Source organism: Anomaloglossus baeobatrachus, chromosome 4, assembly GCF_048569485.1.
Source record: "Anomaloglossus baeobatrachus isolate aAnoBae1 chromosome 4, aAnoBae1.hap1, whole genome shotgun sequence".
Classification (NCBI taxonomy): domain Eukaryota; kingdom Metazoa; phylum Chordata; class Amphibia; order Anura; family Aromobatidae; genus Anomaloglossus; species Anomaloglossus baeobatrachus.
This window is the reverse complement of record NC_134356.1, coordinates 367628535-367643337: the sequence shown is the minus strand read 5'-3', so window position 1 is coordinate 367643337 and position 14803 is coordinate 367628535. Positions and strand designations below refer to the sequence as shown.

Below are 14803 nucleotides of genomic sequence, written 5' to 3'. Positions count from 1 at the left end.
GGGCAGGAGGGTGAGTATTATAGTGGGGGCAGGAGGGTGAGTATTATAGTGGGTGCAGGAGGGTCAGTATTATAGTGGGGGCAGGAGGGTGAGTATTATAGTTGGGGCAGGAGCGTGAGTATTATAGTGGGGGCAGGAGGGTGAGTATTATAGTGGGGGCAGGAGGGTGAGTATTATAGTGGGGGCAGGAGGGTGAGTATTATAGTGGGGGCAGAAGGGTGAGTATTATAGTGGGGGCAGGAAGGTCAGTATTATAGTGGGGGTAGGAGGGTCAGTATTATAGTGGGGGCAGGAGGGTGAGTATTATAGTTGGGGCAGGAGGGTGAGTATTATAGTGGGGGCAGGGGGGTGAGTATTATAGTGGGGGCAGGAGGGTGAGTATTATAGTGGGGGCAGGAGGGTGAGTATTATAGTGGGGGCAGGAGGGTCAGTATCATAGTGGGCGCAGGAGGCTTATAGGGGTTGTCTGACATTAGCGTACCAAAAATTTTTTAGTTTATCTGTGCTGTATTGTCATATAAATCACCCCATCATTGTTATTTTTTCTTTTCTAACTTTTGTTCCTCTTGAATTATCCCTTTATTCTCTGCAGCTCTTTGTTTACATTTTGCTGCAGCAAACTGACCACTTCCTGTGCTAAACCTCAGTCAGAGCTGGCACCGCCCAGCCTCAGTGTCCAGGCTCGCCCCCTGCCCGGCCTCACTATCCAGCCCCTCCCTCTGACTGCCCTCTGCACACATTCCCTGTCAGTATTCTGCCCCAGCACCTGACCTGTTATCACTACAGCATTGGATATCACAGCCCCACATCGGGACACACACACACACACAAACACACACACACACACACACACACACACACACACACACACACAGAGCGCTCTGTACCGACCCCCACCATCGTTCTGTACCGACCCCTACCCCCATAGGGAACACATGTAGGCTACATTCACATGACCGTTCCGTTTTTCGGTCCGCAACAAAACGGCCCATTTTTTCACGGATGCATCCGTGTGTCATCCATGTGCCTTCCGTTTCTTTTGCAGACCGCAAAAAACGGAAGCAGCAAGAAAGATAAATAGATGAGTAGATATAGAGATGAATAGATAGATATAGAGATAGAGAGATAGAGGAATGAATGAATGACTGAATGGATAGATAGACAGATAATGGATAGATGAATAGATGGATAGATGACAAAGACCAATATAATGTACCACCTCCCTACATTGTCTAAGCTGGCACCCTTTAGTGACTTTCATGTGGCACTAAGGTGCTTAGCCTTGTATTTAGCCAAAAAATAATTAAAAAAAAAATAACGACGTGGGGTCCCCCCTATCTTTTGTAGCCAGCTAGGGTAAAGCAGACGGCTGCAGCCTGCAGACCACAGCTGGCAGCTTCACTTTCACTTTGACTGGTAATCCAAAACAGAGGGCACCCCACGCTGTTATTTTAAATTAAATAAATACTTTAAAACAAAAAACGTGGGGTCCCCCCCCAAATTGGATCACCAGCCAAGGTAAAGCGGACAGCTGTGGTCTGGTATTCTCAGACTAGGGAGGTCCACTGTTATTGGACACTCCCCAGCCTAAAAATAGCAGGCCGCAGCCACCCCAGAAGTGGCGCATCCATTAGATGCGCCAATCCTGGCGCTTTGCCCCAACTCATCCCGTTGCCCTGGTGCGGTGGCAAACGGGGTAATATATGGGGTTGATGCCAGATGTGTAATGTCACCTGGCATCAAGCCCTGAGGTTGGTGATGTCACGGCATCTATCATATACCCGACATCACCAACCCAGTCAGTAATAAAAAAAATAGACAACGAAAAAAGTTTTATTTGAAAAAACACTCCCCAACACATTCCATCTTTCACCAATTTATTGAAAAGAACAATCAAATCCGGGTCCGGCGTAATCCAATAAGGGGGACACATGACAGTCCATACAATAGTCATTGATGTCCCAGTCAATGAAGAACAGAATGTTCCCCATTGGCTGGGAGAGCAATGCAGTGACCTGAGCTAACATCAATAGCCCAGGTCACTGCAGGGGAAGACGAGCACTGCTGCCAGGAGGCAGATGAGATCATTACCTGCAGTGACGATCTCCTCTTCACTCCTGACGTCAGCGCGGTCACTGACTTCTATGCCCGCCGCGTTCTCAGCAGGATCACCCGTGACGTCACCGCTAGTGACGTGATAACGCTGCGGGCATAGAAGGCAGTGACCGCGCTGACAGGAGTGAAGGGAAGATCGTCACAGCAGGTAATGAAGATGTCATCTGCCTCCTGGCAGCAGCGCTCGTCATTCCCGCTCCAGCCCCGCGGCTGCCTTCATTGCAGTGTGTGTCTGCCCGCATGCAGATTCTCACCCTGCAGTGCTGGCAGACACACACTGCAATGAAGGCAGCCGCGGGGCTGGAGCGGAACACAGACCACACGGGCACTCTATCCTGAGCAGGGGTCCGGTGCTGGCGGTGACACCGTGGGCGGGGAGAGTACGGGGTGCGGGGGAATGTGTGGAAGGGTACAGGGAAGGTGGCGGGGACTCACGCACTGTACCCACCCAGCAGGGCGGCAACATGCTGTTCCAGATTTGCATGTCAACATGGCCCTGCCCATGTTGACATGAAATGACCGGAAGCAGCAAAATCGCGGCAGGAGCGGTCACATGATCACTCTGAGCCGGGGGAGAGGGGCTGACAGCAGGGCAGGTAAGTGCTCACTATCTACTTACCTGCCCCAATGTAGCCCAATAGGGTAATAATGAAAAAAGTCAAAATAAGCCGGATAACCCCTTTAAATTTAAAGTGCCACTCGAGTGCTGAAAAAAATGTAAAGTGAATTTCTACCTTTTTGTTATTTTATTTGTCATTTTGGAGTCCAAAATTCTGTCACAAATAATTCCATAATATATCTGTGCAGTGGTTGAAGCTTTGTTTTTCTGAGATAGAGCTCAAAATCCTTGACAAAAACATGGGATATTATGGTGACTACCTACGACCTCTCCTACAGGGCCATGGCAGCTTACTGACTGTCTGTCTGATTTTGAGAGACTGTCATAGCGGGTGATATCCTGCAGGTGTCACTGCAACCATGGTGAATACACTATCCCAGCTTTAGGTCTGACCTGCAGTGCTGCGTAGGCTGTGCAACATTGCATGTGTCTTTTCAGCAACACCTTATATACTTTAGATAGCATGTGACATCTCAAAGGCTCCTTTCACACTTGCGTTGTTTTGCATCAGTCACAATCCGTTGTGTGACTGATGCAACGGATGCGTTAGAGATAGTGGCACAACTGATGTGACTGATGCTGAAAAAAGCTATCCGTTGTTTTGTTTTGTTTTTTTTTACTGTTTTACTGGTGGCATGCTATTGTGAACAATCAAGTGATCACCCGGCAGCCAGTCGATCAGCTAATCGTTCACAGTAGCCGGGCAATCAGCTGAAAGTTCACAAAAGCCGCCGCCGGCCAATCAGCTGATCGTTCACAAAAGCTGCCGTCAGCTGATCGTTCACAAAAGCCGCCGCCGGCTGATCAGCTGATCGTTCACAAAAGCCGCCGCCAGTCGATCAGCTGATCGTTCGGCCTCTGAGAGAGACATTGATTTCAATGATTAAACACAAAACCTGAGCATACACAGTGAAAACAAAAGGATTCCGCCACTCAAAAAACGCTACATGCCGTGTTCCTGCCGCCCGACGGTCAGTCGTTCCACGACTGATCCATCACGCGGCAGATGCAACGCTAGGCCATCAGTCACACTCCGTCGTCCATACAAGTCAATGGGGAAAAAACGGAATCCTGCAAAATATTTTGCAGGATACCGTATTTCCTCAAGGCGACGGATTACAACTGATGCAAAACAACGCAAGTGTGAAAGCCGCCTAATAAATCTGTTGGTGGAAGCATATGCAAGTTTTTTCTTTTACATTTTTATATTTGTCTAAAACTGTTGATGACAAAGCTAAAAAAAATCTTACTTAAGTAATTGAATATGTTGTGGGTTTTTTTTTTTGTTTTTTTTTTATAACACAAACGAACACATCTTAAACTGTCTTCCGTTTCCTTGAACAATTCTTTTTATATATATATTTTTTTTTTAACTTCGTTTTTATTAACAATTTCAAATATGGTACAACTGACATTTGCCATATAAAGATAGCTCAGTATATAGATAGTAATATTTAAATATAACAATGAACAGTCATATAAAGGCCATAATATCTTTAGCACTTAAGATAGAACAATGTTATTATTATCCATACTTCTTATTTCTTTTTATATATTGGACATGAGTTTCTTTTTCTCGCCAAGGGCGCAGCTTTTTATTCATGTTTTTAATTATTATTTTTTCATTCATTCTTCATATGCTAGACTCCATACAAGACCTTTGGGGGGGCATTTCAACATTAAAATACATTTCTATTATTGCTGATTTCCTTTTATTATGCGTCCCCCATAATCTCAAGTTACAGGACAAATTCAGCCTCTTAGCAGTAGTGCACATCTGATTTGGGTCTATTGAGATCTAATATAGCTCCTTCCCATCACCCGGTGATCATATGTTTGCTGAGACAGAGGAAGCTGTTATACCTTCCTGTAAGTATACACAGCAATATGTAAATATATAAAAATAGAGAGCACAGCACACCCATTACTTTACTTTCTCAACAACGTTTAGTCCGCAAGTTAAAACAATTGTTGGAATCATAAATAAATATTTACCCATTTTAAATCAGAATAATACATTGACGGAATCACTGAAAAAAAACCCCAATAAGGCTGCTTTCACACTACGTTTTTTTAACATGCGTCATGAACGTTTTTTTTAACGCAAAAATGGATCCAGTGCAAATGCGTTTTCATGTCAATGCATTTGCAATGGACTCGTGTCAACATGCGTTCACCTGCGTTTGCGTGTGTTATAGTGAGGATCCAACGACTTGCAGTTTTTTAACTTTTTTCAAAAACGTTACTTGTAGTGTTTTTGAGCTGCTCCCAAATACTGTTTTTCACTGGATTCTGACTATACTGCACGCAAACGTATGTGAACGCTGGCATGCTGATAGACATGATCCTCCTTGCTCTACTGAGCATGCCCAGAAACCAGCCTGGCGTGATCAGTCTCTCTCTCCTCTCTCTCTCTCTTCTCTCTCTCCTCTCTCTCTCTCTCTCTCTCTCTCTCTCTCTCTCTCTCTCTCTCTCTCTCTCTCTCTCTCTCTCTCTCTCTCTCTCTCTCTCTCCCCCTCCCTCCCTCTCTCTCTCCCCCTCCCTCTCTCTCTCCCTCCCCCTCCCTCCCTCTCTCCCTCCCCCTCCCTCCCTCTCTCCCTCCCCCTCCCTCCCTCTCTCCCTCCCCTCTCCCTCCCTCTCTCCCTCCCCCCTCCCTCCCTCTCTCCCTCCCCCTCCCTCCCTCTCTCTCTCCCCCCTCCCTCCCTCTCTCTCTCCCCCTCCCTCCCCTCTCTCTCTCCCCCTCCCTCCCCTCTCTCTCTCCACCCCTCCCTCCTCTCTCTCTCCCCCTCCTCCCTCCCTCTCTCTCTCCCCCTCCCTCCCTCTCTCTCTCCTCCCCTCCCTCCCTCTCTCTCTCCCCCTCCCTCCCTCTCTCTCTCCCCCTCCCTCTCTCTCTCCCCCCTCCCTCTCTCTCTCCCCCCCTCCCTCTCTCTCTCCCCCCCCTCCCTCTCTCTCTCCCCCCCTCCCTCTCTCTCTCCCCCCCTCCCTCTCTCTCTCCCCCCCTCCCTCTCTCTCTCCCCCCCTCCCTCTCTCTCTCCCCCCCTCCCTCTCTCTCTCCCCCCCCTCCCGCTCTCTCTCCCCCCCTCCCTCTCCCGCTCTCTCTCCCCCCCCTCCCTCTCCCGCTCTCTCTCCCCCCCTCCCTCTCCCGCTCTCTCTCCCCCCCCCTCCCTCTCCCGCTCTCTCTCCCCCCCTCCCTCTCCCGCTCTCTCTCCCTCCCCCCCTCCCTCTCCCGCTCTCTCTCCCCCCCTCCCTCTCCCGCTCTCCCTCCCTCCCTCTCTCCTCTCTCTCTCTCCCGCCTGAGAGCGGCGGACGCTCGTAACCAAGGTAAATATAAGTGAAGCAAAGCGCTTCACTTAGTTGCCCAATGTTTATCTTGGTTACGTGTGTAGGGAGCAGGCAGCCCGGCTCCTAGCAGCTACGGATGCTTGTAACCAAGGTAAATATCGGGTATCCAAGCAAAGCGCTTCGCTTAGTTACCCAATGTTTACCTTAGTTACCAGCGTCTGCAGCTGTCAGATGCCGGCTCTCAATCTATCACGTTCAGTTCCCCTCACTCCCGATCACATGACTTCAATGCCCGCCCATAAACGTCAAGTGGCAGGATCCTACAAAATAACACATGCGTTTGCATGCATTTTTCTTTGTAAAAACAGGATCCACTTTTACAGCAAAAAAATGTTCATGACGCATGTTAAAAAAACGTAGTGTTAAAGCAGCCTAAGATTCGTGTCTAAACGTGCACCAACATTAAGAAATAGTTTGTGTCCTAGTCTCCACGAAGATTATAAGAAAGCAGATCAAACATGGCTCTCATCCAAAGGCTTTTTTTAAGTGTGGACATTTCCCTTGTAAGGCATGTTCATGTATAGTTAAGGGAAACAATTTTTCTTGTTTTACGACAGGTCTTAAATATCAAATTAATTGACATCAAAATTGTAATAGCGAAGGGGTTATTCATTTAATTGATTGCGTTTTCTGTTCTGTACATTATCTGGGGTGGTACAGTAGGTGGGGACACTGAAGAACCGCATCAGAAGACACATTGTGGACTCTGGTAAAACAAACTTATGCGGTTGTTCAGCGGTCTCCAGAAGGTTATACAATCAGATAGAGGTGGATATTTTCAGAAAAAAATTCTCAACGGAGAATCATTTTGGATTTTTAAATTGTGTTGAAGAAATCCACAAAGGTTAAATATCTGCCAAGATCTTATTACACAGTATCCTTAGGATTATTTAGCAAGATTTCTTTAATATCTGCACGTGTTAATGTTGATAGATGCGGTTTAATTCATATATTCATGTGTTTTAATCTTATGTATACTTTGTTATGTACTGAGATAGAGTCCAGGTATATCCATAATAATGCACAGGTGCATTTAACATGTGTATTTCATTGATTGAGTGGTAGCACTGTTGCATAGCGGGATATGCCTGGACTTTTTTAGGAGTCTGTGTCAGAATACTTTATATTCATGATTAAGATGTAGCGACTGTTCATTTGTCGAAATGCGTTGGAAGGAGGTATTTTTTTCTTGTTTATTGTGCGAGCCTGTACCGTGAAGGTTTTCATTTTTTGCTAAAATAAAAGGCTTATTTTATATATCTCTCTGCCTATGGTCCGCTGGATTCAATTTTTTGCTTCTTAATTTTCAATGGAGTGAAAGGGGGATGATTTGAACTTTTTAGGTTTTATTTTTTTTAATTTTTCATTTTTTTTTTATTTTACTAGTTCCTTTAAGTAATCTGATTGCCCTTCCATATCTGCTGATCACAGCTACACAGCTGTGATCATCAGAAATGCTCATCTCCTGTCTCACACAGCTCTCGGTCAGGTGAAACAGGAAGTGAGTCATGTGCGCTACACAAGTCATCACATGACCCTGTGCTACCATGATATCCATTGGATCCACGTCATCACGTCACGTGACTTCCGGTGTTGGGCGGTGAGTAAACTTTAACTGCAACCGAGATTATAATGGCACTGTCACGTTTTGACAGCGCCATTTAAGGGGTTAACAGATACGGGCAGATAGCGGATCTGCTCTTGCCTGCTAGGCACACATATCAGCTCTACAAATCAGCTGATGTGCGCGGATTTTCCCTCGGCTGCCCGAGGCAGCTGGGTGGGATTAACATTATGACCGCAGGGATATAATTTTACTGCCTGTGATCGTTAAGGGGTTAAAACAAGACAACCCAAAAAAGTAAAATAAATGCATTGTCTGTGCAGCAGCCAGGCATTACAACCACTCTCTCCTGCTTCACTGAATTTTAAAAAATGCACTTAAAATGGAGAAAAGTACTCATTAACAAATTTACCTAATGAGTGCAGAAGATCTGCAACTGCAAAAACTCGCCAGGAGCTCATTGTGGGAGTCTAGATATCCTGGAAGAGATCTTGGGATAGGGTACAACATCTGTTGACTGAACTGAACATTTACCAAACATAATTAGTCACCAAATAACCTCCTGGCTTATTATGTTAAGAAATGTAGCAATATTTAAAGCATCAGAAATATTATTAACCCCTTAAGGAAGTGACCTAGTTTGGAACTTAATGACTAGTCTTTGACTATCAGTTGGCTGTGGCTCAACATCATGTATCCAGTCACTGAGTGGCTGCAGCACTGTCGATGTCCTAATGTTGCAGGCAATAACAGACTCCTAAAACCGCAGCGGTGACTCCGCACTGGACCCAGGAGGGTGACCAGTTTTTCAACAAACTGCAGCTGTGGGAAAGAGGTTTTTCTAGTGCCAAAAAAACTGTTTAGGGACTAAACAGCCTATACTTGAGTATAAATTGCCGGAAAGGGATTGTGCAGATGCAGCTGATATACAGTGGGTATGGAAAGTATTCAGACCCCTTTAAATTTTTCATTGCAGCTATATGGTAAATTCAAAAAAGTTCATTTTTTTCTCATTAATGTACACTCTGTATCCCATCTTGACAGAAAAAAACAAATGTAGAAATTTTTTAAAAGTTATTAAACAAGAAAAACTGAAATATCTCATGGTCATACGTATTCAGACCCTTTGCTCAGACACTCATATTTAAGTCACATGCTGTATATTTCCTTGTGATCCTCGTTGAGATGGTTCTACTCCTTCATTGAAGTCCAGCTGTGGTTAATTAAACTGATAGGACTTGATTTGGAAAGGCTCACAGCTCACAGTGCATGTCACACCATATGAGAATCATGAGATCAAAAGAACTGCCCAAGGAGCTCAGAGACAGAATTGTGGCAAGGCACAGATCTGGCCAAGGTTACAAAAGAATTTCTGTAGTACTCAAGGTTTCTAAGAGCTCACTGGCCTCCATAATCCTTAACCACCAGAACTTTTCCTAGATCTGGCCATCCAGCTAAACTGAGCAATCATGGGAGAAAAACCTTGGTGAGAGAGGTAAAGAAGAACCCCAAAATCACTGTGGCTGAGCTCCAGAGATGTAGTAGGGAGATGGGAGAAAGTTCCATAAAGTCAACTATCACTGCAGCCCTCCACCAGTCGGGCCTTTATGGCAAAGTGGCCCAATGGAAGCCTCTCCTCAGTGCAAGACAAATGAAAGCCTGTATAGAGTTTGCAAAAAAAAAAAAACACATGAAGGACTCTCAGACTATGAGAAATAAGATTCTCTGATCTGATGAGAGTAAGATAGAACTTTTTGGTGATAATTCTAAGCGGTATGTGTGGAGAAAACCAGGCACTGCTCATTACCTGCCCGATACAATCCCAACAGTGAAACATGGTGGTGGCAGGATCATGCTATGGGGGTGTTTTTCAGCTGCAGGGACGGGACAACTCGTTGCAATTGAAGGAAAAATCAGTGCGGCCAAGTACAGAGATACCCTGGAAGAAAACCTCTTCCAGAGTGCTCTGGATCTAAGACTTGGCTGAAGGTTCACCTTCCAAAAAGACAATGACACACAGCTAAAATGACAAAGGAGTGGCTTCAGAATAACTCTGTGACCATTCTTGACTGGCGCAGCCAGAGTCCGGACCTAAACCCAATTGAGCATCTCTGGAGAGACCTGAAAATTGGCTGTGCACCAACATTCCCCATCCAACCTGACAGAACTGAAGAGGATCTGCAAAGAAGAATGGCAGAGGATCCCCAAACCCAGGTGTAAAAAACTTGTTGCATCATTCCCAAGAAGACTCCTGGCTGTACTAGCTCAAAAGGGTGCTTCTACTCAATACTGAGCAAAGGGTCTGAATACTTATGACCATGTGATATTTCAGTTTTTCTTGTTTAATACATTTGCAAAAATTTCTACATTTCTGTTTTTTTTCAGTCAAGATGGGGATCAGAGTGTACATTAATGAGAAAAAAATGAACTTTTTTGAATTTACCAAATGGCTGTTATGAAACAGAGTGAAAAATTAAAAGGGTTCTGAATAGTTTCTGTACGCACTATATTTACCTCGCAAAGAATTATCTAGACCTCTTGTCTGAAAAAGAGACTAGTTATCTATGTATGCACAGGATTTCAGCCTTAAGCGGGCTTTACACGCAACGACATTGTTGCGTGTGAAACGCAGGAACGACCATTAACGATCAAAATTAATTACCTAATCGTTGATCGTTGACACATCGTTCCTTTCCCGAATATCGTTGATGTTGCAGGACGCAGGTTGTTCGTCGTTCCTGCGGCAGCACACATCGCGATGTGTGACAACGCAGGAATGAGGAACATCACCTTACCTGCGGTCGCCGGCAATGAGGAAGGAAGGAGGTTGGCGGGATGTTCGACCCGCTCATCTCCGGCCCTCCGCTTCTATTGGGTGGCCACTTAGTGACGCCGAAAGAACCGCCCCCTTAGAAAGGAGGCGGTTCGCCGACAACAGCGACGTTGCTAGGCAGGTAAGTATGTGTGACGGGTGTTAGTGATGTTGTGCACCACAGGCAGCGATTTGCCCGTGATGCACAAACGATGGGGGCGGGTGCTTTCACCAGCGACATCGCTAGCGATGTCGCTGTGTGTAAAGCCCGCTTTAGACTTGATGGAGCTAGTATACTTGTAAAAGGGAAACACCCTGCCCTCCCTCATCCTAGAAATGCTCTGCTTATGGCTGGGTATACGTGAGCTGAGAGTCGAACTGCCCAATCATTGACTTCCATTACACTCGTTACTCGAGTTGGGCCTGTCCGAACATCTGACGTGCTCGACTCGAGGACCGAGCAATTTAGTGCTTGCCCATCTCTAGTTATAATAGTTATTTGTCATATCTGTTAAAAATTGGAACATGTAAATGGGGCCTAATGTTTATGATTTGATAACGGCAGAGTGCATTTGAAAAAGCAATTCTGCTTTTTATTCTAACTTAGTTTTTCTTTATGCATGGAATAAAAGAGCGTCTCGTATATGAGTAACCATATGATTTTTTTTTGCTGGTACTCAGGCTCTGTGTATACCAAATTATTGACTGTTTGTAGAGATGAGTAATAATTATGTAGGTAGATGTTTATTACCCTTAACACAATCCCTCTCTCCAGTCCATACAAGGAAACCTAAGCAAGGAGACACTACCCTACACCACCAGTTAGTGACAGTAGTCCCTCCATTACTTAGGGGTACATTCACATGACTGTCCCGTGCACTCCGCAAAAAACGTTTCTGTTTTTCCACGGATGCATCCGTGTGACATCCGCATCCATTCCGTATACGATCTGTGTGCCATCCGTGTGCCTTTGGTTTTTTTGGGGACCGGAAAAAATACTGAAGGAGGGTTACATATAGTCAAAAGCTAGAAGGATAGATAGCTGGATTGATAGATAATGGATAGCTAATAGCTAGATAGATAATAAATATGAAAAACATATATAATGTCCCACGCCTCAGTATTTTGTAATATTGCACTCTTTCTTGCCTTTCATGTGGCATTAAAGGGTGTTTAGCCTTTTACTTAGCCAAAATATAAATAAATAATTAAAAAAAATGACGTGGGGTACCCCCTATTTTTTGTAGCCAGCTAAGGTGATGCAGACTGCGGCTGGCAGCTTCACCTTAGCTGGTAATCCAAAACAGGGGGCACCCCATGCTGTTATTTTAAATTAAATAATTAATTTAAAACAAAAAACACGGGGTCACCCCCCAAATTGGATCACCAGCCAAGGTAAAGCGGACAGCTGTGGTCTGGTATTCTAAGACTAAGGAGGTCCATGGTTATTGGAGTGCTTCCGTATGCCATCCGATTTTACACAAAACACATTGAAAAGATAGTCTTGTCAGTAGGTCCGCACAAACAATGGAACTAACCAGGACAAACGGAACGGTCGTCTGTATGAGCCCTTACACCACCAGGAATTTTTAATAAATATCAAACATTTTGTTGTGTAAACCTGTGTATTCCATAGTCAGGATTTTTTCCCCCATGTTTTATATGTATTGTTCAATGCTTTTAATTATTAGTGTTTTTTGTTTTTTAGGTGGAAGAAAATATTCAGATATCAGTTATGGAGCAAAATTTCACCCTACTGGAACAAAGCATTTTTATCAATCATAGTTATACTGATTGTTCTTTTTCTTGGTAAGTATTACACCAGAATAAACACCTTTTGTACAGATAACCCGGGACATGCTGAACATTGTTAGACATGCTTTGTGTCTGACAAGTCCTCGGAATAGTCCAGGTTGGTACATACTGTCCGTACCGGTAATGTTGCTTTCACAAACAAATTATTGCATTACCTGATAATGTTTCACAAGATCTACAAAGTTACTCATATTTTTACCAACAACAGCTGAATGTGCGAAAGAGGCTAACAAACCAAACCGAAGCTCAGAAAGTCACCACCCTGATATTATTACATTCGAATTTCTATAATGGTAATGTTAAACAGCTTACAACATATACATAAAGAAACCAAATAGGTTACCTATTTTGGCATACTAAAAACACACAAGATTTTAATATTTTCTACCAGTGGTGTAACTAGAGTCCGATGGGCCTCGGTACAAAGTTTGAGCCTGCCCCCCCCCCCCGCCCCCACATGTTCGTTAGATGTCTGGGCTGTGGTACAAGTAAAATATATCTTTGTACCGTGTTAGCCAGTAGAGATAAAAAAAAATTGTTTAAAAGAACTGAGAGTCCTCAGTGGTTGATACCTTTTAATGGCTAACTGAAAAGATGGTAATAATTGCAAGCTTTCGAGACTACTCAGGTCTCTTCATCAGGCATGGTATAACACAAAATCTGAAGAGTCACATATTTATACACAACAGGACATAGAAAAGTGCAGTAAAAAAAAAACAAAAAAAACAAGTTATATAAAACAGAACTATCACTATGGCACGGGGGCAAACTGTTGTGGCCATAAACAGTTTATGGCCACAACAGTTTGCCCCCGTGCCATAGTGATAGTTCTGTTTTATATAACTTGTTTTTTTTACTGCACTTTTCTATGTCCTGTTGTGTATAAATATGTGACTCTTCAGATTTTGTGTTATACCATGCCTGATGAAGAGACCTGAGTAGTCTCGAAAGCTTGCAATTATTACCATCTTTTCAGTGGGCTGTGGTAGCATTTTAAATTCAATAAAGAGATACAGGTTGCCCCCCTCCATTCATTGTGTAGTATTGACCCTTATTCTCCTGGGCATTTCCTGGTAAATATGCCCCCCCATCCTTGTGTATGACCTCATCATGACTATATCCTGCAATATATGGCCCCATCCTGGTATGTATGTCCGCATCATGGTCCCTCCTTTGTATATGTCCTAATCCTGATATATGTGTCCCCATCATGACCACATCCTGACCACATCCTGGTGCATGATGCCATCATGGGTATATATGTCCTCATGATGGCCCATCCTGGTATATATCAGGATGGGGCCAGAATGTGAACATATATGTCCCCATAATGGCCCCATCCTGGTAAGCTGTCCCCATAATGGCCCCATCCTGGTATACATGTCCCCATAATGGCTCCATCCTGGTATACATGTCCCCATAATGGCTCCATCCTTGTATTGATGTCCCCATAATGGTCCCAGCCTGGTTTACATGTCGCCATAATGGCCCCAGACTGTTTTATGTCCCCATACTGGCCGCATCCTGGTACATATTATTATACCCCCGGGCGCTACAGTAAACAAAATAAACAGTTATACTCACCGCCTCCCCCCAGTGTCTTCCTCCGATAATGGCCTATTATAGCCACAATGTCACTGTCATGCATGGTATGCCCACTTACAGCACAGTCAGGTGCCAGCATATTATTTGCTCCCCATGCCCTGTATTCTGGGCATGGGGAGCAGTGAATATTCATAGTCTTAATTGGCGGCCGGCACATCGCAGCGCGCTGACCTGATGGGTTTCTGTGTATTTTAGCTGAATGTGCACCCTCCAGGTCCAGTCATGGTTGCGATTGCTGCGATTGTTACGCCTGTCTTCTGCAAATCCTTGCATCATTTTGTAATTTATTTATTTATTTTTTTTTTAAGACTTTCTGTCACTCCATTGAAATTCATTGTCTAAGGTTGTTGTATCAATATTAATTAACACCATGGCTGGTGTTAACCCCTTGCCGCAGAAGTAAGTTTTCACCTTCCTAACCAGGCCAAATTTTCCAATTCTCACCATTCTGTGGTAATAACTCTGGAATGCTTGAACATTTTCAGTAATTCCGAGAGACAATATATGTTATACAGTGCCATCTGTTAGATGTGTACGGCCAGCTTTTTGTTTTCCACATGGCACTGCAAGGCTGGGGGACTTGATCAAAGATATCAACTTTCCTTATGTTCTTATTGTACGCTCTAGTTTGGGACCTGTGGGGTGCTGCCATTTCCATGCATTGGGACAAGGAAATCCCAGTTTTCCCTGTACTTAACTACCAGCAGGTGGTCGCTAGAGTGTGCTCTGCTCTATCCCTTTCTGAGCAGCTACCCAATTAGCATCCTAGGAAGGTCTCTCTGGTGTTTGCGCACAATTCCACATGGTGTGGTAGCTCTGGCAGAGAGGGACTTGAAGAGTGGGTGCACCAATTCCCAAACAATTTTCCCACTCACTTCCAGAACAAGGGGCATTTAGGCAGTTCAATCCGGGTGTCCTTCCCTTTGTAAAC

General features: G+C 44.5%; 1 protein-coding gene across 1 annotated transcript in view; it reads left to right on the top strand.

The window, feature by feature from the left end:
• BCAP29 (B cell receptor associated protein 29) overlaps positions 1–14803 on the top strand; it is a 79939-nt gene that overhangs the window by 21123 nt on the left and 44013 nt on the right. Inside the window, exon 3 of the mRNA XM_075345149.1 lies at positions 12161–12261. Coding sequence (XP_075201264.1) covers positions 12161–12261 — 101 coding nt within the window. The remainder of the gene's footprint in view (positions 1–12160; positions 12262–14803) is intronic.